At 45.8% G+C, this 24,521-nt stretch overlaps 1 protein-coding gene across 1 annotated transcript in view; it reads right to left on the bottom strand.

Moving 5' to 3' along the window:
* The window catches only part of Kif3b (kinesin family member 3B), a 43,326-nt gene that overhangs the window by 7,870 nt on the left and 10,935 nt on the right, over positions 1-24,521 (bottom strand). The window contains exons 2-5 of the mRNA XM_075962556.1: positions 7,549-9,014; positions 4,385-4,486; positions 4,053-4,175; positions 3,849-3,967 (exon numbers count right to left, since the gene is read on the bottom strand). Of these exons, the coding sequence (XP_075818671.1) occupies positions 3,849-3,967; positions 4,053-4,175; positions 4,385-4,486; positions 7,549-8,952 (1,748 nt within the window). The 5' untranslated portion in view covers positions 8,953-9,014. The remainder of the gene's footprint in view (positions 1-3,848; positions 3,968-4,052; positions 4,176-4,384; positions 4,487-7,548; positions 9,015-24,521) is intronic.

Genomic DNA, 24,521 nt, shown 5'->3' with positions numbered 1-24,521 from the left:
CATTCTGGGCTAGAGTGAGATCCTTTCTCCAAAAACAACAACAAAATAAGAGTAAGAGTCAAAGACACTCAGCAAACATTAAACCCTACACAGTTAAGACACAAACATGAAAGACACTTGGTCCTTACCTGATAAAAGAGGTAACAGGTAACAGTACAGCATCAGCAGGTGCTAATTGTAATTGTGATCTGTGTCAGGAATATGGAAAGGACACTCCTACCCAGGCAGAGTGAGGATGTGAGTGGACAGTGTGTGTGTGTGTGTGTGTGTGTGTGTGTGTGTGTGTGTGTGTGTTTGTTTGTGTGGTGGTGGGGGGGGGGTGACACAGAAGCCATGCTAGGGCAAACATTTGTTTCCCAAAGTATCTGTAAGTGGGCCTGCTGCAGTGCTGAATACAGGACAGAAGGAAATGGCTCCACCCAGTCCTGTGACTTGCTGCCCAAGCTGGAACACTGTCCATTCTAATCATCCAGGATAGTAAGATGGGCTGAATGGAAGTTCCTACCAACACCAAAATAAAGATGATTCCTGAGCTTCTGCCTGACCAGGGACCGAAAAGAGCATCAAACAACCCGGCAGGTGAAATACACTGCACTCCACTGCTCGAGGCTGAAGCAGGAGGACCATGAATTGAAGATCAGCCTGGGCTACACAGTGAGTTACAGGCAGGCCGGGGCTACCAAGCCAGAGGAATAAAAGGAAAATACTAAACAGGAAGTGAGACCTCACTAGGTTATCTCTATGATTGTGATTGACCCATATTTGCCTGTTATTCCAAAACCTCAGGACAAACAATGCCAAAAGGATGTTACTATGGGATGGACATGGGACAAAGCCCTCAGAAGGGCAGGGCACTGAGAAAAAATGGCTTCCTCCAACAGTTTTTGAGAATGTGACATTTTCTCTTTATTTTGTTTGATATTTCAAGAATTATTTTTCACAGCATGGTTTTTCTGATTGCAAAGGTTCTATTTATGTATTAGAAAATATAATTATTCATATTTCCAGTATCCAGGGGGTGACTATTATTAATACAATTCTTTTTTTGTTTTGTTTTGTTTTTCGAAACAGGGTTTCTCTGTGGTTTTGGAGCCTTTCCTGGAACTAGCTCTTGTAGACCAGGCTGGTCTCGAACTCACAGAGATCCGCTTGCCTCTGCCTCCCGAGTGTTGGGATTAAAGGCATGTGCCACCACCACCCGGCTCTATTAATACAGTTCTTGTTCTGATCTTTTTTCTACCTGACTACAAAGAGGACTGCTACAGTGTGTGTGTGTGTGTGTGCATGTGAGCATGCATGTGTGTGTGCACATGCGTGTGTGCTAGCGCTGCAGTGCATGTGTGGAGGTCAGAGAACAACTTCATGGAAAAAATTCTTTCCTACCTTTATGTGCTTCCTAAGGATCAAACTCAGTCACCAGGGTTACACAGCAGGCACCTTTACCTGTGTTCATCTTAGCAGCCCCACACACATTGAATTTTTTAGGTTATTTTATATGTATAGAATATTTTGCCTGAATTATATGTCTGGGCACCACTGTAGTGCCCACAGAAAACAGAAGAGGGTGTCAGATATCCTGGAACTGGAGTTATAGATGGTTGTAAACCACCATGTAGGTATTGGGAACCAAACCCAGGTCTTCTGTAGGAGCAGCAAGTGCTCTTAACCACTGAGCCATCTCTCCAGTCCCTTACACACACTGAAGTTTAAGGACTCCTTTCCAAATTTAAAACTTGACCAGTAAAAGAACCTGTTTGAAAATCGCTTTAGGGGAGGGGTCTGGGTGGGGGGTGGGGATGGAAACAGGTGGGATTAGTGGCAGGAGGATGGGGAGAGAGAGTACTGAGACACACAACTGGAATGAGGGGCATCTCTGGGAAGATCTGGAAACACAGTGCAAAGGAAACACAGTGCATCAGTAAGAGTGACCCTCACTAAGACTCCTAGCAGTGGGGGCTATGGAGCCTGAACCAGCCATCTCCTGTAACCAGGAAAGACTTCCAGTGGAGGGACTGAGATATCAACCAGCCACAAAAACAAAACCCTTGACCTACAATTTGTCCTGCCTACAATATGTGCTTCAGTAAAGGCAGCACAGAAACTGTGGGAGTAGTCAACCAATGGCTGGTCCAGCTTAAGAACCACACCATGGGAGGGAGCTCACCCCTGACACTTGCTGGAGGGCCAGGACCCAAAGACAGGATAGCCAGAGACCTAGGATAGAACCAAACACAACTGGGGAAAAAACAGCCAAGGAAATGACTCCTAACAATATTCTGCGGTACTCACAGACTGGTGCCCAGCCCAGTGGTCAGCAGAGAGGCTGCACCCAGCAACTGACGGACACAGCTGTAGAGACCCATAGCCAAACTCAGACGGAACTCAGAGAATCCCAAGGAAGAGGAGGAAAGAAGGATTGTAGGAGGCAGAGGAGTCAAGGACACCACAAGTAAACCCACAAAGTCAACTAAGCTGGGCTCACAGGGGCTCACAGAGACTGAACAAGCAACCAGGAAACCTGCATATATGTTATGGTTGTGTAGCTTATCTTTCTTGTGGGACTCCTGACAGTAGGGGCAGGGGCTGTCTCTGATTCTATTGCTTGCTTTTGGGACCCTTTTCTCCTACTGGGCTGTCTCATCCAGCCTCAATAGGAGAGGTGCCTAGGCTCAGTGCAACTTGATATTCCTTGGTTGCCTGATATCCATGGGAGGGCTGGCCTTTTCTGAAGAGATGAGGAGGAGAAAAAGAGGTAGGGGAAACTGTGGTAGAGACATAAAACCAAAAAATAAATAAATACCAAACCAAAAAAAGAAAAAGAACATTTTTTTTATCTCAGTACTCAGGATGCAGAGGCAGAAGTAGGCAGAGCTCTGTGAGTTCAGTGCCAGCTTGGTCTGCTTAGTGAGTTCCAGGTCAGCCAGGACTACACCATGAGAACTTGTCTCAGAAAAAAAAAAAATCCAAAGATGGCTTATTGATTGGTTGAAACACTAACATCATCTCAGCATTGATTTTTCATTGTTGTTGTTTGGTTGTTCTTGTGTTTTGGGTTTTCGAGGCAGAGTTTCTCTGTGTAGCTTTGGAGCCTGTCCTGGAACTAGTTCTGTAGACCAGGCTGGCCTTGAACTCATAGAGTTATGCTTGCCTCCCAAGTGCTGGGATAAAGGAAAGGCGTGCGCCACTACCGCCTGGCTATTGTTTGTTTTTAAGACAAGCTCTCACTGTACAGTCTGGGTTGGGTTTGTGATCCTCATGCCTCAACCTTCCAAGTGCTCAGATGACAGACATGCTGCTATACTTTATCACCTACAGAGCATTAGAAAATACACTGCTCAGGGGCCTGGGGAAGCAGCGCAGTTGGCAGAATGCTTGTATGATGCCTTAGGTTTGATCTCCAACACCACATAGAGTAGGCATGATAGCACATACCACCAGGAGTTCAAGGCCATCCTTAGCTACACAGCAAATTTGAGACCAGACTGAGCTACATGAGACTCCATCTCAAAAAAAGATGCTCAGACTTCAAGAGAACAATAGTTCTTATAGTGCTCTGGTTGACAAGTATGAAGGTGTTCATTTGGCCAATCAGAAAAAAGGTAATTAAAGATTATCTCTTGAGTGACAGGTGAGACCAGAGAATCTGAAAGAAGCCAAAGATAAGGGTGAGGGAACGGGAAGAGCACGTGGTGACCTCACAGACAAGGACTGAAATGAAAAGTGACTTTGTCAGGAGCATCAGCAGGCAGTGGGTGGCAGAGGCTGAGCTGGCAAGAAGCAGGTGGGCTGTCTTGGGCCGGGTCTTCTTGGACCCAGGGGATGGCAGGACCCTGCCGACAGCTACTCACTTGAGCTTAAGCTCCCTGGTGAGCTCGTTCTGCGTCTGCTCCAGCTCCTGGCGCTCCTTGATGTGTTCTTCTTGCAGGTCGTGGATCTCAGCCTTCACAGCCTGGAGCTTGGAAAAGAGCTGGAGCCAGGGGGACACAGGTGAGGAAAGGCTGTGCAAAGAAGGTGCACCCTCCCTCAGGGTCCCTGGCACCTCCACCTCCTACCTTTTTGAGCTTTTTGGTCTTGATGTCTACCTCCTGCTGCAACGAGGTGTAAGTCTCTTTTAGTTCCAAGGTCTCCTCGTCTCGACTTTCCATTTGCTGCTGGATTTCTCTTTCTCGACGTTTCTGAGCGATACCACAAAATTCATCAGCTTGCCCTAGCGACCATGTCTACACAGTATGGGTCTGGATGCTCCCAGTCGGTCTCCGGCTAGCAGGGGGCTGCCAGCTTCTCTCCGCTCCCTCTGAAGCTGCTCTCATACCACAGGTGTCAGCTCTGTGGCCTCAATCACGTCAGTCCACGCCTTCCTCCCCACGTAAGAATGCAAAGTTACCTGCTCTGCGATCTCCTGGCGCTTCTGCTCCAAGATCTTCTGCTGTTCATTTGTATGATCTACTATATTTTTTCCTCCAACAAGCAGCTTACTCTCCATGGCCTGAGTGAGAAACAAAGTAAAATCCATCCTGTGGTCTCCCCCGGAACAACATATCCCTCACAGGAAGACTGGAAGGATACTCTCTTGACTAAGCATGACGGTGGGTGCCTACGGTCCCAACATTCAGGAGGCTAAGGCTGGAAGATTACAAATTACAGGCCAATCTGGGCTACATATTGAGATACTGTCAAAAAAAAAAAAACCACTCTCCCAAAACAAATAAAAACTACTCTGGAGAAAAATACATGCACGCTGTCCAGAACAGGATGGGACTTCATTCTGATGACACTGAAGGTCTGGCTGTTTGAGATATTATGGCTTTCAGAGTTTGTTAGTTTGTTTCTTTTTTAAACAAGTCCTTTATCGGTTGTTTATCCAGAACACTAATCCCACTCTAGACACACTAAATCTATCTGGTGTGCTACAGACTAGAGATGTTTCTGTCAGTGAGGACCATAAGGCCCAAAGCCCGCCGAGGGACACAGACAAATAAGCAGGCTTTAAGCAGATGGCATGGGATGTTACTGTGAGGAAACTCTGAGAAGCTAGTGGGAGAGGGAACGGGAGAGGAGTCAGGCTTTGGGGGAAGTTGGAGACAGCTTCCTGTCTGAAGGGACAGCCACACAAAAAGCTGAAGTAAGAATTTCCTAAGAATAAAAAAGGCTTTTGTTTGCAAGGGTAGAATAAGGAAGTTGACAAAACCAGTAGAGGTTAAAGCAAAAGCCTCAGAACCCTGTTTTAAAAAATCCCTGTTTGATCCTGAGAGCCTCAAGGAGCACGAGTGCACAGACAAACTGGGTTTTAAGATTGCACCCCATAGCAGGAGAAATTTCTGGAAGAGGGCATGCTGATGGAGTGCAGGCAAGAGGCTACTATACATTGTGTGAGTGTGAGAGAGTGTGTGAGTGTGTGTGTGTGTGTGTAGCAGTAGCTTGGTTTCAAAGGCCCTAATAATGATGTGGTGTGGTGTGGTGTGGTGTGGAATGGTGTGTTTATGTGTATGTATGGTGGTAGCTAAGTTGCAAATGCCCTGATGAGGTAAAAGCAAGAAGCCTTGGGACTGAGGAGATCACAAAAAGAGAGGGAGGAAGAGCACACGAGGACAACTCCTAGGAGTCTAGCTTCACTGAGGTAAGGAAGGTGGAAGGCTGTTCTGATGGTACTGGTCAACAGAAGGCCGTGGAGCCTGGGTGCCAGAAGGCAGCTATGGGCAGGCTGTACAGACTGAGAGGCGTCAGCGAGTAGATAAAGCTAAGCCAGGGGAACGAAAACCCAGAAACCAAAACCTCCTCTGCCTTGCTCTTAAGAAACTTTAGTTAGTTGGTCAGTGGTGGCACACGTCTTTAATCCCAGCACTCAGGAGGCAGAGGTAGGCAGATCTCTGAGTTCAAAACCAGTCTGAAAAATCAAAAAAAAAAAAAAAAAAGGAAAAGAAAGAAATGAAACTTTAGCTGGGGTAAGATGCATGGTGATGAGACACCTTTAATCTCAGCACTCATGAGGCAGAGACAGATTTCTGTGAGTTTAAGGTCAGCTTGTTCTACATAGTGAACTTCAGAGCCAGAGAACATGGATATATTTTAGAGAAGAAATTAAAATTTATATAAGTTCAGTAAGAAAGAACCCATGGGCAGCCCTAGTCTGGGCACCCAAGGAAACAGTGCACTGTACTAGATTAAAGACTAGCTGAGGACTCTCCACACTCTAGAGTGCTGTCCAGCATCTGCAGAGCAGGCGTCAGCACGTCAGCAATAGGGCTAAGACCCCCACCCCCACCAATGAAGAGAACAGCACAGGGAAACTGACGGGGGCTGCGGGGAGGGGGGCAGAACTAAGCAGCAGTAAACAACAGGGTGCCGGCTAACATCCCACAAAGACACTGTTCTACCTCACTACTATACAAAAGTTAGTCAGATAATCACCACTATGGGTAGGATGAGGAGTAAAGTGGGTGCTTCAAAAGCTTCCCTCTAGACCCTGGCTGTGGTGGTGCACGCCTTTAATCCCAGCACTAGGAGGCAGAGGCAGGCGGAACTCTGAGTTCTCCACCAGCCTGGTCTATAGAGCGAGTTCCAGGACAGCCAGGGCTCCACAGAGACACCCTGACTCAAAAAACGAAAAGAAAAAAAAGATTCACTCTAGAATCTAAAAGTGCCAGCAAGTCTCCTGGAGTCAGGCGCAAGAATGGTCACAGCAGAACACGGGGACGGCCCATCCGAGGGGAATGGAATGTCACAGAATATTCAGAACGGTAACAGTAATGGACATGACTAGAGGCTTCAGTCCGGGTTCTTAGGGACGATCGCTGGCAAATAAAAGCAAACGTGATAACACCTTAAGTAAATGCCCATGCGAAAGTAGACAGATGCTACAGGAGACAAAAGCAAGGCAAAAGCATCACTGGTTTGGAGGGGCGAACACAGGAGCATCTAAGGAAATGGACACTGAGGCTGTGGTTTGTCCCATGATGGCACATGCCCGTGCTCATTCTCAGCTACGATCAAGTTCAAGGCCAGCCTGCACTATGTGAGATCCTGCCTTTAAAAAAGAAATGCTGTGCAAAGTGGTGTGCACCTGTAACCCTAATACTGTCTATATAATATATATTATATATATATACATCAAGACACTGATTCAAAAATACAAACAGAAACATCAAATAATCAAAATGATACCTACTTTCTCAAAGAAAAAAGAGAGATAAGAAAAGAGGGCTGTCCTATTCCTCACTGGAAGCGAGGATGCCTGGGTATTAGTTTTATGGCGGTTCATATTAGTTTTATCGCGGTTCTTCATACAATGCACATACATGACAACTGTCATGAATGCAGTTTGGTTTTGAATTTTATTTTGGGTGTATGGAAAAACAAGGTCTCACTCTGTAGCTCTGGCTGTCCTAGAACTTACTATATAGGCCTCACAAGCGATCCACCTGCCTCTGCCTCCTGGATGCTGGGATTAAAGGTGTTTGGTGTTTGTCACCATGCCAAGCCCCCACTGTATAATTCTTCTGATCAAAGAAATGGCACTGAAAGGGAAGGGGCCTAGGAAGGGCACAGTACCTTGATTTTGGCCCCCAGCATCTCAGCAGCATCCTTCTCCCGTCGCAGGTCCTCCATCTTTTTTTCTTTCTCCTTCAGCAGCCTCATCTTCTCCTCTGCAACCAAGCTGTGATCCTCTACAATGGCCCGCTTCTCAATCTCCAGTTTTTCTTGCTGTTCCCGCCAGTAATCATCCTTATCATCCCCTTCCTCCTCACCCTCTTCTCCCTCCTCCTCCTCCTCTTCCCCACCCCCACCACTGCCACCACCTTCCCTCCGCTTCTCTCGCCTCTTCCTCCTGCCAATGGAACGTTTTTCCAGCTGGGCCTTGAGCCGAGCAATTTCTTCCTGGAATTCTCGAAGCAGAGCATCCTTTGGGTCCTCATTGACCCTTGGCTTGTTCTTAATGTTTTTGGCACGATTGGCATATCTCAGAGTGGTCAGGGTCTCTTCTACATTGTAAGAGGCAGGCCCCACATTGGCTACCATCACAGTTTTGGCATTGCCACCAAGGGAATCCTGGAGAAGCCTAGTCAGCTTTGAGTCTCTATATGGAATATGGGTGCTTTTGCCATCTACCAGGGCAGAGATAACATTACCCAAGGCTGAAAGGGACAGGTTGATTTTGGTCGCTTCCTTCAGTCTTTCCCCTTGAGCGCCAGTCTTGGCTTGCCGCTCACTGCCAGCAAGGTCTACAAGGTTCAGTTTTCCTACCCGGATGTGGTTTTCACCATCTAGGCCCACCTCGCTGCATTCGATCGTGATGACAAAGATTGCATGTGACCGTGAGCTGTGCTCGTTCATGTTGGTGGCACCGACAGATCGGTTCTGGTTCCCCACATTCATCACATGCTCTATCTCCTTCACACTTTTGGTGACAAAGGAAGACAGATCCTTCACGTACACGCCTGTATCGGGCCTTTCTTTGAGCTCCAGCCTTTTGGTCTGATCCTTTGAGAGCAAGTCTCGGATCTCTTCCTGATAGATCTCTAAGTAAGAGGCCCTGACCAGGTACTGCTGATTCTGCGATCGAGAGATGTGGGTGAAGATGTGATCAAATGAGTTGGGGATGACCCCTCTTTTTTCAGGGTCACCACGGACTCCCTCCATGGTATAGGTTTTCCCAGTTCCCGTTTGTCCATAGGCAAAAATTGTGCCATTGAAACCCTGTAGGACAGAGTCCACAAGTGGCCGGAACGTCTCGTCATAGAGTTCAAATTGCTTGGCATTCCAATCATAGACGGCATCGAAGGTGAAGGTCTTGGGCATCTCATGGGATGTGCCTTTGGGGTTCTTCACAGACACCTGCCCCAGCTTCACATCCACATCTACCACTTTGTCATAGGATGCAGCCTTTTCTTTGCCATTCATGGGTCGACAGCGAACCACCACCCGGACTGACTCTGAGCTTTTTAACTTGGACATGATGAACTCTGACAGCTTAGCCTTGAGGATTATGAATCCAAATGGCTCAGGATGCTAAGGTCCTAGGGAAAAAAACAAAAGCAGTGAGCATGGTGCAGCTATCATCAGGGCTGCCTGACAGCAGTGGGTACAGCAGCCACCCTCACTTGCGAAGCTTCTGATAGCCGCATTTAAGCATTTTAGTACACTGAGTATTTCTTCTCGTGGGACCTTAAGCAGCTTCAGTAGTAAACAACTCCAGTCCACTAATATTGATTCTTATCCACCCTCAATCAATATTTGACTTTATACCATAAGTAGAAACTCCGGAAGCTTTTACCTTACTTTTTCTTTTCTTTTCTTTTTTAAGAGAAAGAGGCTCAACCTTATCTCCTAATCCTCCTGCCTCCATCTCCAAGTGCTAGGATTACAAGCATGAAATATCATAGCTTTGTTTTGTGGGTGGTTTTTTTTAAGATTTTTTTTACTTTTAAATTATGCATATATGTGTTCTGTGTGGGGATGTGCACTAGTGCAGATGCCCATGGAGGCCAGAAGAGGATGCAAGATCCCCTGAAGCTGTAGTTAGAGATGGCTCTGAGTCTCCTGACAGGGGTGCTAGAACTGAACTCCACTCTGCTGTAAGAGCACTAAGTGTTCTTAACCACTGGGCCATCTCTCCAGCCCTCACTAGAAGTCTTTTTTAAAAAAAAAAGGCTGGGTGGCCTTATATCCTATGAACTATTAAATCCCTAAGGACAGGAACTTGAAATGATCAAAATTTTAAATGTACAGGGACCAGCAAGATGGCTGCCACCAAACCTAAGGGTTTAAGTTCAGTCCCCGGGATCCACATGGTAGGAGAGAATTCTAACATGTTGTCCTTTGACCTCAACACACTCTAAGACTTGTCCATACATGCATACACACACAGAGAGATAAATAAAATGTAATAAAATTGCTTCCACCCTTTCAATGCACAGACCTTTTGGCATAACAATCCTAAGGATTTATCCTACAGACAAGTGTCTCTCCTGGGTTATCTGTTGTGACACTGTGACAGCAAGAGAGTGGGGGCAACTCTCTGGGTGCAGTGGCGCACACCTTTCATCCCAGCACTCAGGAGGCGGAGGCAGGTGGATCTCTGTGAGTACAGGCCAGCCTGGTCTACAGAGTTAGTTCAGGATAGCCAGGGCCACACAGAGAAACCCTGTCTTGAAAAAAAGATGAAAAAATAAAAAAGAATGGGACAAGTCCAGTTTCCATTAAGAGGTATGATTAAATATATACATACAGGGAAATCCAGCATAGTTTTGTTTTTGTTGTTTGTTTGTTTTGTTTTGTTTTTTGAAACAGGGTTTCTCTGTAGCTTTAGAGCTTGTCCTGCTAGCTCTTGTAGACCAGGCTGGCCTCGAACTCACAGAGATCCGCCTGCTTCTGACTCCTGAGTGCTGGGATTAAAGGCGTGTGCCACCACCGCCCGGCCAGTGTAGTTATTTTTAATCTAAACAAATTCATACCAAAATCTAATAGGTCAATAGGTGAAGCACAGTGTATGGTTACACAGTGGGAGCTTACCAGGGGGCACAAGAGTGGACCCTAATGCAAAGTACGGACTGAGGGATAGCTCAGCAACAGCACATGTTAGCAAACAAAGGCTGACTCAATTCCCAGCACCAAAACAAACACACATGAAAGGCACACAAGAAAATGACCAGGTAAAGAGGTAAACAGGGGGGAGGGGAAACATGGGCTCCAGGCAGCCTGCAGGCCTAGCATTTGAGAGGCAAGTCTGTGCTTCATAACATGGCCTTGTTTCAGGTGGCTCAGGTGCCATGTACAAGACTGAGTTCTATCCCCAGCACCACAAAAGGGTACGCACATAATAGGCCTGACAGGCACTTGGTGTCACACAGCCTCAACAGGGGAGCCACTGGGCCACAGGACTCACTGTGTACTGGCTTGCATGCTTGAATACCTTAGCTGGTGCTGGGAATACTTCTCAATTCTAAGAATCAATAAAAAAATGGTTTATGCAAAACAAACTTGTGTTTGTGAGTGAAGATGTGGAATAGCACACTGCATTCAGCCATCGATTTAATACATTCTGAATGCAAGGAGGAAAAGGGCAAAAAAATACTTTAAAGGAAAAGAAAAACAGAAGCTCATTTGCTGCCAGGAAACTCAGAAGGCAGAATGGGTGGCTGGATGTGTCTCTAGGAAAGACAAAGGAGAGACCAGATCAGAGCCAAAAGGGACACAGAGACCACAAGCTCCTGATAACCTCAGTGTGGGAATTAAAAAAAAAAACAAAAACAACAAAAAAAACCCCAGAGGATTCAGGTTTAAAAATTAGTATTCAAAAGTCCTTTTATGCCTGCAGGCCAGAAGAGGGCACCAGATCCCATTACAGATGGTTGTGAGCCACCATGTGGTTGCTGGGAATTGAACTCAGGACCTTTGGAAGAGCAGGCAAAGCTCTTCCTGAGCCATCTCTCCAGCCCCTCAAAAGCCCTTTTAGAGACAAACGTCGCTCCCTAGCCATTCCCCAGCCACCTAGTTTTCTTGGCCACAGACAAAAATCATTAGATCTTTTCCTTCTATCTTTATTTTCAGTGTATGGGTGTTTGGCCTGCATGTATATCTATGCATCACATGCATGGAGTGCCTGCAGCAGCCAGAGGTAGCATTGGATCCCCTGAGACCGCAGTTACTACTGATGATTGTGAGCTCCCATATGGGGGCTAGGAATTGAACCCAGGTCCTCTCAAAGAACAGTCAGTTCTCTTAAAGCCCTGGGTCATTTCTCTAGTCCCATTATTAGATTTTCAACCTAATATTTTAACAATGTGATGTTATGCACAGCAATACACAATGGTTTGCATCTTGCTCTTTCTTACTACAACCTATCTTGAAGTTCTTATGCTCAACAAATAGAACAGCAGCATAATATCCCACTGTACAGATACATCATAACTTATTTAATCTCTGCTCCAGGTGCACTTGGGTTGCTGGATGTGGCAGTGCACAACTGTAATTCCTGAATTTACCCAGCTGAGGCAGGAGGATTATGGGCTTGAGGCCAGGCTGGGCTCCATAGTAAGACCTGTCTCAAGCAACAAATAAAACAAAAGATAGCTGTTTCTGATAGTCCACTGTGAAAAATCCAGGAAACAATCATTTCTTGTGTGGACAAATATATCTGAAAAAGTAAATCCTAAGAAGTTGAATTGCTGAATCGAAGAATGCACACATCTGTAACTGTAGCATGCACAAGAGCTAGAGTTACCCTACACAAGGGATGCACACATCTGTAATTATAGCACGCAGAAGAGCTGGAGTTACCCTACACAAGGGATGCACACATCTGTAACTGTAGCACGCAGAAGAGCTGGAGTTACCCTACACAAGGGATGCACACATCTGTAATTATAGCATGCAGAAGAGCTGGAGTTACCCTACACAAGGGATGCCCGCATCTGTAACTGTAGCACGCAGAAGAGCTGGAGTTACCCTACACAAGGGATGCACACATCTGTAATTCTAGCATGCAGAAGAGCTGGAGTTACCCTACACAAGGGATGCACGCATCTGTAACTCTAGCATGCAGAAAAGATGGAGTTACCCTACACAAGGGATGCACGCATCTGTAACTCTAGCATGCAGAAAAGATGGAGTTACCCTACACAAAGGACAATGTTCCTCCCAGAAGCCATAAGTTGCCAAATGAAAAAGTCCAATGCCACATGCAGAATACTTCAAGCAGTTGGTCAGGTCAGTGGTGTCCCAGAAACTCCCAAATAATAAAGATTATGGTTACTGCTCTTGCTTGACCACCAGAACTTAATGCTAGGATCCTACTGCTGAAGACACTACACAAAGTGGTCAAAGGAATGAAGAAAATCAAGTTGGTACCAATCAGGAAGCTTCCTTCTTGTAGGTTAGCTTTCCAAATCCTGAAGGTGCTAGGTAGGCTGCTGTGAGTCCTGCAGACTACAGTGACTGGTGTGGCCAGTTGTGCACATGGGTACAGTAGTGGCAGGGATAATATGGAGGTAGCCAGTTGATTTCTGGTTGGATTTAAGGTTGACTCCACAGTGGGGAATGTGTGCATTGTACTGGAAATCTAGACATGAACCCATGGAGAGGGAGCTCACAGACTCCAAGAATGAACCTACCATTTGATAAATGGACATAATATCAAGCTGAGCCCTGCATTTGCATCTCTAAACCCATACATAGCACAGCTCTCGACTTCACCAGAGAAGCTTCTTTGTGTAACAGACAGTAGTTAATGCAGGAACTCACACTTGGCCGAGTGCAGAGAATCAGTCCTGTGTGCTCAGCCACACATGGGACATCCATATCACCCTCCCCCTGTACAAGAGACCATGGCAGAAGAAGGGGCAGAAGAGACTGTTAAAGCCAGAGGTCAGGGAGGACCGGAATGAAGTAGATCCTTCTGAACATGGCAGGACCCCTGCACTCAGGACCTCCCAGCGGCTGTGGGTGCTCATACAAGATCAAGCCAGTCAACACTCTAGTGTGCATGGGAGAGGGGCTCATGAGCCCCCACCCCTCCCTGAGGAACTGTTGACAACTGAAGGCTTCTGGGGAACAGTGAGTCAACCACACTCCAGTGGATGGCCCTGAATCCATGTATATATGAAGCATATACTGGATTTGGAGGCCCTACTGAAAAAGAAAAAGGTAAGAAAAGAAAGCATGATGCTGGAGGGGCCAGATGAGGTAGATCCAGGAGGAAAGAAAAGGAGGGGTAGGGGAGAGGGTAAATGTAATCAAAAGACATTTGTGCTATTCTCAAAGAATTGATGAAATATTACATTAAAAAGTCAAAATAAAAATTAGAACAAAGAACCAGAGCTCTTACTCTCTTTGAATGTGGTTTCTGTAAGTTCTGCAAAAACAGGAGTCATTCTCCTTTCACATGGGTAACTGTGAAACTACAAGGCACAGGCAAAGGGACTTACAAAGTCTCTACCATATCTGTACGCTAATATAAGGAGAGATTAAAATTAATACGAAAGGGTTTGGGGTTGCAGGCGTGGCTCAGCAGAGGAGCACAGGACAAGAATGTGGGATGCCATGGGTTCAGTTCTCAGAATGTGAAAGAAAAAAGATTCTTCTAAGACTTCCATCAAACGTCACTGCAGGTACTATGGTTAAACCTTAATTCTGTCCATTAAACATCAAGACAACCATTTTCTACTGTTTAGTTTGTAATTTTCCTCTCATACAAAAATTGAGATAGAAATACCTACCTACTGACATGCAATAAGAACTAAATCTCATACTATTTAAAGAAAATGTACAAAGCTAGTCCATTCATTGGTCTTCTTAAGTCTAATTTTGTCACATGGAGCCAAGCATCTATAACCAAAACATTCAGGAGGCTGAGGCAGGAAGACTATTAGTTAGAAACCAACCAAAACTACATACTGAGACTCTGTAACACCCTCCTTTTATTTTCTGGCATCAGGCATTCATGTAGTACACACATATACATGTGAGCAAAACATTCATACACATGAAATAAAATAAAATTTTAAAAAAGAAATTTTAAAAAATAAAATCAAGCCAGGCTATGGTGGCTCACGCCTTTAATCCCAGTACCCAGGAGGCAGAGGCAGGTGGCTCTCTGTGAGTTAGAGGCTAGCCAGGTCTATAGAGCAAGTTTCATGAAGCCAAGGCTACACAAAGAAATCCTGTCTCCAAAAACAAACAAACACACACACCAATTAATTAATTAATTAAAGTAGAAATGTTATCAGATGGGAAGGAAGAACCAGGTGCTAAAGCCAGGCAGAGTGGTCATAACTTTAATTCTAGCACTTGGGAGGCAGAGACAGGGTGGATCTCTATGAGTTTGAGGTCAGCTTGGTCACCCTGGTCTACATAAAGAGTTCCAGGCCACTCAGGTCTACATAGTGAGAGCTTATCTCAAATAAATAAATAAATTTAAAAAGTAGAAAGAAAAAAAAAGAAGGAAGAACAAATGGCTTTTCTTTCTTTGGAAGGTACCCTCAGCTATAACTGTGCCTGACAACTCCTTTTGTTGGTTAGGGGTTTTTGCTTGTTTTCATCTACTCGATAATAATCTATGTTCATCTGAGAAGAAACCTCAGTGGAGAAAATGCTCCATCAAATCCACATGTAGGCAAGCCAATAGGGCATTTTCATGACTCAGAACTCAAGACTGAAGGGCAAGTCCACTGTGGGTGGTGCCATCTCTGGGCAGGAGGTCCCAGGTTGTGTAAGAAAGCAGCTGGGCAAGCCAGGAGGATCAAGCCAGTCAGCAGCATTCCTCTGCGGCTCAGCTTCAGTTCCTGCCTCCAGGTTCCTCCCTGGAGCTCCTGCCTTGGCTTCCCTTCATGATGGACTGTAACCTGTGAGCCAAATAATCCTCCTCAGTCCCCAGATTACTTTTGGTCATGGTGTTTTATCACAGCAACTCAAAGCAAACTGGGACATGCCACCTCTCTCCAAAGTCCAACAGAGGCCTACCAAAGCTGGTGTGAGCGAAAAGGGAAGCACGGGCCCCAGAGCCTCCTTTGGGAAGGCCTCGGATGCAGCACCTGGCAGCCAGGCAGGTGGACTGCAGAGTTCAAGAAGGTGGAGTTACAGGCTCCTGGGCATCATGTCCTCCTGAGGAGGCAGTCTGTCCCCACTCACACCTGTGAAAACACTGTGGCCTGAGCCTGCTCCATAAAAAGCCCACAGCAAAGACCTACAGGCCTGGCTACTCCATTTTTTTGAGCTGCAAAGTGGATTAAAAACAAAGGAATGTGTTTAATGATCCACATTCATCTTCAAAACTCCTAAGATGAGTCCCTGCATTAAATCTCCTCAACTCGGAACACATTTCTTTTCAGAGCTCACCCAGCTAGAGCGGTAGCCATGTATTATTGATGTTTTACTTCAAGAAGACGGGCAAACCCAATTTCCTGTCTCCGGAGCTGCAAATCTGTTCTGGGTCCTCCTCAGCAGAGAGGGCATTCTCAGGAAGATGTCGGACTCCCTCCCGTAGGTCCAATCACAGAGTGATAAATCTTGAGAGACACCCAGCAGTTCAGTCAGCAGCCTGTCGCCTGAGTCCCAAGAACCTTTGCTGTCAGACCCAGCAGCCCGGGTTAAGAGCCACTGGCTGGCTGGCTGTGCAAAGCTGTGTTCTCCAACCTCGCGACTTGTACCTACCTACTGAGAAGATCAGTTACTTGTTTCTCAGGGGAACCACAGCCTTCCACACTCTTTGCTGGGCACTTCATTTTGGATTCATGTTACCCTTGCTGGTTGTCATGGAGACTCACCTCAAAGTCTAGAATTTGGTGTGGACTACATTCTGAGCAACTATCGGTTACTAGCACAGAGGTCACAAACTGGTCACATTCTACATGAAAGGATTGTTTTTTAAAGTGTATATATGGTCATTGAGGCCATAGCTTTGTATATGTTACACAAGCGCTCTGCCACTGAAACACACTCACAGGCCTCTGCTTATATTTTATTGACCAAGCATGCTATTTTAAAAGGGGGGGGAGAGAAGAGGGAGGAGAAAATGAGGTTGGGATATAAAATAAGTAATTAAATGTATTAAAAAAAGGGGGAGTCAGGAGGAAGGCTGGGTATGGTGGTACACACCTCTACACACTCAGTAGAGGCAGGCAGATCTCTGTTTGAGGTCAGCCTGGGTCTTCATAGTGAGTTCCAGGCCAGCCAGGGGCTATATAGCTAGACCCAATCTTTAAAAAACAAAACAAAACAACAATAACCAAAAACGAACAAGGGATGATCAATGACAATGAGATGGTTAATTGTGTAGATGCTTCTGCCGAGACTGACAACCTTAGTTTAATCTCTGGAACCCACATGGTAGACGGAGAAAATGGACTCCCAGTGGTTGTCCTCCAACCGCCACACACTCACAATGACATGCATACGCCTGCACACATACACAATGACATGCATACGCCTGCACACATACACAATGACATGCATACGCCTGCACACATACACAATGACATGCATATGCCTGCACACACACACAATGACATGCATACGCCTGCACACATACATACACTCACACACACTCACAATGACATGCATACGCCTGCACACACACACAATGACATGCATACGCCTGCACACACACACAATGACATGCATACGCCTGCACACATACATACACTCACACACACTCACAATGACATGCATACGCCTGCACACACACACAATGACATGCATACGCCTGCACACACTCACAATGACATGCATACGCCTGCACACACACACAATGACATGCATACGCCTGCACACACTCACAATGACATGCATACGCCTGCACACACACACAATGACATGCATACGCCTGCACACATACATACACTCACACTCACAATGACATGCATACGCCTGCACATACACACAATGACATGCATACGCCTGCACACACACACACAATGACATGCACACGCCTGCACACATACATACACCGCTACACACACACAATGACATGCATACGCCTGCACACACACACAATGACATGCACACGCCTGCACACATACATACACTCACACACACACAATGACATGCATACGCCTACACACACACAATGACATGCACATGCCTGCACACACACACAATGACATGCACACGCCTGCACACATACATACACTGACACACACAATGACATGCACACACCTGCACACACACACAATGACATGCACACGCCTGCACACATACATACACCGCTACACACACACAATGACATGCACATGCCTGCACACACACACAATGACATGCACACGCCTGCACACATACATACACTGACACACACAATGACATGCACACGCCTGCACACATACATACACTTACACACACAATGACATGCACACGCCTGCACACATACATACACTTACACACACAATGACATGCACACGCCTGCACACATACATACACCGCTACACACACACAATGACATGCACACGCCTGTACACACACATACACTCCCACACATTCACACTCAGAAATATATCCATACACAATAAATAAGTGTAACTATTAAAAAAAACCAGCCCAGCACTCAGGGGGCCGAGGCAGGCAGAACTCTGTGGTCTACATAGTGAGTTCTGGGCCAGCCATGGCTACATGGTAAGAATCTTGTCTCAAAGAAAACAAACAGAGTGATAGCAAGATGCAGCTCTGTGGGACAGTGGTGCTGAGCTTGTAGAGATTTCAGGGTTTGGTCTCCAGCATCAAAACCCTCCAACATTTTCCTCTCCCTCTTCTCCTCCTATTCCTCCCATCTTATTTAAACAGCACACCGGTCAATAAAATGTAAGCAGAGGGCTGTGAGTGTGTTTCAGTGGCAGAGCACTTATGTGTCATATACAACAGGCTGGAGAGATGGCTCAGAGGTTAAGAGCACTGGCTGCTCTTCTAGAGGTCCTGAGTTCAATTCCCAGTCATCACATGGTGGCTCACAGCCATCTATAATAGGATCTGATGCCCTCTTCTGGCCTGCAAGCATATATACAGAGCACTCATATATAAAATATAAATAAATAAAATTTAAAGAAGAAAGAGAGCGGGCTGAGTACGCCATGGAGACCAAGCCAGTAAGCAGCATCCCTCAGTGGACTCTGCATCAGCTTCTGCCTCAAAAAAAAATTGTAGAAATATTTTGTTTGTGTTTTAACAAATAAAGCTTGCCTGAAGATTAGAGTGCAGACCTAAGCCACTAGAGGCCAGGCAGTGGTGGCACACCTTTAATCCCAGGACTCGGGAGACAGACAGAGGCAGACTCTGTTAGTTCAAGGCCACCCTGGGATATAGGAAATCGATCCAGTCTAAAAGAGAAGCAGAGCTCTCACAGAGGTGATCCCAGCACTTGGGATCATATGCCTTTAATCCCAGCACTAGGAAGGCGGGGAGAGGAGTGGCCTGGCTGAGAGGAGAGAGGAGAATGAGGTGGGAGGAGACAGGAGCTCAGTGCAGTCTGAGGACAGGACGCCCCTTTGGTGTGAGCACTGGTAGAGGTAAGAACTCTAGTGGCTGCCACTCCGCTTCTCTGGTCCTTCAGCTTTCACCCCCTGATAGCTGACTCTGTGTTTTATTATTAAGACCAATTAGAATTTGTGCTACAAAAAACCCTCAGCAGCTCCACCTTCTCCACATGTTCATGTTCTGATGGAACCTTGCACATGTGCAGAAAGAAACATAGACAAGGATGCTTCTTTCTGTTTTTGATACCGGGTCTCACACTGCCCAGGCTGACCTCAAATTCACCATACAGCTGAGGCCAATTTGAACTTCTGATTCTTCTGCCTTACCTCGCAAGTGGTAGGATCACAGGCATGTACCACCATGCCTAGCTGACACAAATACTCCACCAACTGAGCTACATCTCTAGCCCCCAGCAGTTTAATAATAACAATAACAGAAAGTGACAGCTACACATCAATTTATGGGAAACCAAAATTAAAATATTACAGGTAGTCCAGTGTGGCTTCAAGACAAGCCACAGCCCAAACCAGGCCCACACCCATCTCTGTAAATGACATTTCACTGAAACGTAGCGTGACCCTTCGTTTGCATAAGCCTAGATCTACAGTGACTATAAAAGGGCTGAGTAGAGTGGCTGTGACAGAGAAAGTAAGGTCCCCCCAAGACCAAAATATTTACCAATTTGGACTTTTGCAGAAAAAGTGAGTCTGTCCTTGAACTGGCAAGGTTTAGTTCAGACTCACCTACAAAATGGGACCCTGTCTCCAAAAAAACCCACCAAGACCAAGTCGTAGAGAAGGGTGTACACACCAATGGGGAGCCAGCTGCCCGAACTGGACAGTGGAGAAACAAGCGAGAAAAGGCAATTAGACAGGGAAAGAGATTCAACTCAACCTGCAGTATTTTATAATTTCTCTTTTAAAAGTACAGTGAGCAAATGAGACATGAGCTGAACATGTGGCACACACCTTTAGCCCCAGCACTCTGGAGGCTGAAGTGCTCAGATGGGTCACTGTGAGTTTGAGGCCAGCCTGATGTACATAATAAGTTCCAGGAGAGCCATGCTACAGGGTGAAATCCTATCTCAGAAAGAAAAGTCCACCACACTGTGCCATCGTTAAAAAGACACTTGATCTTGGCTGACCCCAGATGCTCAGTCAGAGGTCACGAGCCTGAGTTTAAAATCAATATGGACAACGCAGGGAGTGCTCGTCCCCCCCACCAAAAAAATAACAATGACTTAAATTTATTTTGTCTCAAAAGTACCTGGTTTTATAAAAAAAGATTTTAATAAAATATTTTAAAGCAGAAAAGAAAGACATTTAGCAAAACTCTATAACACCTGGAAAACGGTTATAGATGAAAAAGCAGTTTATAAAATTGAATGGCGTCATGTCATTGTTATATAAAAATAAAACACTTGCTGGGTGGTGGCAGACACCTTTAATCCCAGCACTCAGGAGGCAGAGGCAGTCAGATCTCTGTGAGTTCAAGGCGGAACATCCTGGTCTACAGAGCTAGTTCCAGGACAGTCAGGGCTACACAGTGAAACCCTGTCTCAAAAAACAAAGCAGTCATTGAAACATCAGCAGTGGTCCACTTTTGGTGATGGGAATGCAGGAGATTTCCCTGTTCTTCCAACACATCTGTATTTTCCTAATTCTCCTTTCATAGGTGTGCGGCCTCTTCGAATGGGGATAAAAATAAATGTCTGGCAGTTCCACAGAAGCAGCCCTGCAAGAAGCAGTCCACACACACAGAGCACACATTAATACATCTCTAATCAATACACGGCAACGCTGTCCTCTAAGAGAACAGGGCAGGCCTGTCAACGGCCTGCCCAGGGCTCAAGGATGGAGTGTCTGAGATGCAGCCTGTGCCACAGATCATGTGCACTGTCAGAAAAGCACCACAGGAAATAAAAGCAACATTGTCAGCCAGCCTAAACCACCTTCATTTACAGACTTTGCCTAGGGAAGCGTCAGTCTCTGTATCAGGACCCCGAAATTCTGAAGTACACTGTTGGAAAGGACATTCTCACCCTGGTCCCTAAGATGCATTTTCACAATGGGAGTTACAAGATTTCCAAATGAGCATAGTGACTCACACCTGTGATTTGCACACTGGGGAGGTAAAGTGGGGGGATCACCAGGGCCCAGGCCATACACACAGTTTGTTCATCTCTGGTTACAAAACATCACTATCTTGCAGAATATTTAAAAGAACATGAAATCTGCATTGAGGGATTAGTTCTTCATTTCTTGTGATTGCACAAAACATATCTGTAGGGTAGGCTGGTGTGGTATCACATACCTTAATTCAAGCACTCAGAAGGCTGAGGCAAAGGACGGTGATCTGAAGGCTAGCCTGACAACACCGAGTGATCCTGTCTCAAAATACCAAAACTAACAACAAATCCAGCCTCCACACATTTGGAGGGAGATGCAAGAGCCGAATAGCAATAATGGTTGTCAGGTGGCTGGTTTCCCTAAAAGAGCCAGGCGGCAAGGCCAAGGTAGGAGAAGAAAGTCACTGTGTGCACTTTTACACCCACTGGATTTTAGAGCATGTGGACATACACTATCTAGTCAACCTTTTTAAATCACGGACTAGGAATGTGGCTCACATGGGAGAAGCTTGCTGAGCGTAAAAGAAACCCTGAGTTTGATATCCAGCACCAAAAACACACAGACATGGTGGTGCAGCACTGGGGAGGTGGAGGCAAGGAAGTAAAAAATTCAGTCATCTTCAGTTATACCAGGTTTGAAGCTTCAAATACATAAGCTCCTATCTCAGAAACAAAAACATTTTTGAATAATGTTGATATACCTAGTTATAAACAATTAAATTAGGAGGCTAAAGCGATATCTCCGTGGTTAAGAGGAAGAAACTGTTCTCACAGAGGACACAGGTTCAGTTCCCTGAACCCACATGGTGACTTAGTATGATCTGTAACTCTGGCCTCAGGGATCTGCCTCCCTCTTGTGGCTTCTTTGAGCAACTAAACATAAACAGCACACACTCATAAGGATAAACATAAATCTTCTTTTAAATGCAGGTAGGATTTGGAGAAATGACTCAGTAGTTACGAGCACTGTTTTGCGGATGACCTGAGTTCAGTTCCCAGCACCTACATGGCAGTTCACAACCATATGTAACCCCAGTTCCAAGGGATCCAACACCCTCTTCTGACTTCTGCAGGTCAGGTGTACACATAGTATATAGACACATATTTAGGCAAAACATTCAAATACATAAGATAAAAATAAATCTAAAAAATTGCTTACTGTGATAAAAAAAAAACAAAAGACCACAGCATGAGCTTTAGAGCTCAACAGATATGAGCATTTCATGGTCTCGACTCGCTCAGTCTTAAGAGTCTTATGTAAGCTGGGCAGTGGTGGTGCATGCCTTTAATCCCAGGAGAGGCAGCTGCAGATGGATCTCTGTGATTTTGAGGCTAGTCTGGTCTAAACAGCAGGTGACAGGCCAGCCATTGGTACTGTTAGACCCTGTCTAAAAGAACAAAATTACTTCCATTGAGTGAGGCTGGTAAGAAGCATGCCCCAAAGTACTGCACCCACTAATGGGGCAATAGGATTGTGGGTCACAGTGCTATCTGGTTGGTGAGCTTGCATGTCTTCTTTTGTATGTCTGTCTTTCTGTTCTCTGGACTTTCTGATGGGTTCATGTATTTGGTTTTTATAGTCAAAGTGGGAGGAAGCAATAAAACCACTCCCTGCTTGGGGAAATGTCAGAGGCCCTGGGAGTTATAGCAGGTGACAACTAGTGTTCAGATGTCAACCCACCAGACGAATGCTTCTCTGATGAAGTTTAATCCAGCCCAGGCAAGGCCTGCAGGACCATTGACTCTGGAAACTGTTGCTCACTTTTGCTAAAGCAGCTTGGTGTCTCCCCAGTACCTGCATTGCTCATGTGATGTGTATATGTAATCTCATTATTACATCTCAATTTTATGGGCACATATCTGTGGGTAGTCAGAAAGATAAATTTTCATTTAGCTACATAATTTTGATAAATAGAAAATATACTAGGACATGTTTCATTACTAGATCTATTTGTCCCATAACTATAAACAAACACTTAAAAGCCCACTTTGTTCCTTTTTACTCAGGTTAATATCAAAAAATAACAAATTTCTCTTCAGTCTAAAGCAAACCTCACACAATTAGCTCACTTTTACCTCAAAGCAAGTTCCAACTAGACGAAAGGCTTTTTGTAAATAGACCATAAGTTTAAAGCTTTACAGCTATGCACAAGGTCAGAGCTGCAGGTGTCCAACCAAGGTTGCTACACAAAGCACCCTAAGAAAAGCATGCCAACTCTTCGCTTGCCAAGTCTAGCTGATAAAAGACCTATGGATACTGTGCCACTGGGCTCTGATTACAGTCTTGTCCCTGTAGCCTTGAAACCCTTGTGTTGCCATGGCAACGGCTCAGTTCCTTATCGCTTACCCTAGGAATGTGCTTTTGAACAATGAGAGGTAACTCTTGTAACTTTTTCTTTGCTTCAAGCCTCTTGTAAAGAGAGTTTTTAGGCTGGAGAAGAAGCTGGGAGGAATTAGAAGTAGAACAGGAGAATTAGAATAGAAGCAGAAGAATAAACAGACTTGTTTGGAACAGCACAGTGTGAGAGGATTCACTCGCCCTCAGATACCCATAAGTTCCTTTCACTTCCTGTACCATCAGATATGGACCCTGAAGAGGACCTTGGGGAGACAAGGCTAGCACTTTGATTTGGGTTTAAGCATCTGTAGATGACACATTCTTAGTAAGCAGCCTGAAAGTGTGCCCAGTAAGATGGGCAATGCAGGGCTGGAGAGATGGCTCAGAAGTTAAGAGCACTGGCTGCTCTTCCAAAGGTCCTGAGTTCGATTCCTGACAACCGCATGGTGGCTCACAACCATCTGTAATGAGGTCTGGTGCCCTCTTCTGGCCTGCAGACATACACACAGACTCCTTACTGTTCCTCCTGCAAAACCGAAGAAAACCTTCTGCAGTCATCTCAGTCACCTGAGCAGATACTCGTGTCCCACGATTCACCAGCAGGCTCTGTGCTCATGTTCCTGAGTCATCAGCAGAGGGATGGCTGCTGCCACCCCTGGGCTGCTAGAGGCTGTGCAGCGCTTCTGCTCCTATTCTGCCCAGTTTGTGTTCTAAACAAAAGGCCACACAGCCCCAATGATACCCCTGCTAAAGGTGCTTGCTATTAAGAACTGCAGTGTGGGTGACAGTGTGTCCCAAATCCCAGTCGTCTTTCTATTCCCCCTGGACCACACCCAGGTCTTCACTGTGCTCTAGTGTAAGAAAAGGAGAGTGCTGTAACTACTAAACTAAAGTCCCACTGTCACCAGTGACGGAGCTCTCTAGTGCAGCGGTATGCTAAAGACAGGTCTGCCAGCGGTGACGGGCTCAGTGTCTGCAGTCAGGTGACAAAGTGAGGAGACACAATGATCCCTAAACAGTCCCACCTCAAGATGTAATGCAGTCAGAGCTGGGTGGTGGTGGTGCATGCTTTTAATCACAGCACTCGGGAGGCAGAAGCAG

Source organism: Microtus pennsylvanicus, chromosome 2, assembly GCF_037038515.1.
Source record: "Microtus pennsylvanicus isolate mMicPen1 chromosome 2, mMicPen1.hap1, whole genome shotgun sequence".
Taxonomy (NCBI): domain Eukaryota; kingdom Metazoa; phylum Chordata; class Mammalia; order Rodentia; family Cricetidae; genus Microtus; species Microtus pennsylvanicus.
This window is presented reverse-complemented; position numbering and strand designations above follow the sequence as displayed.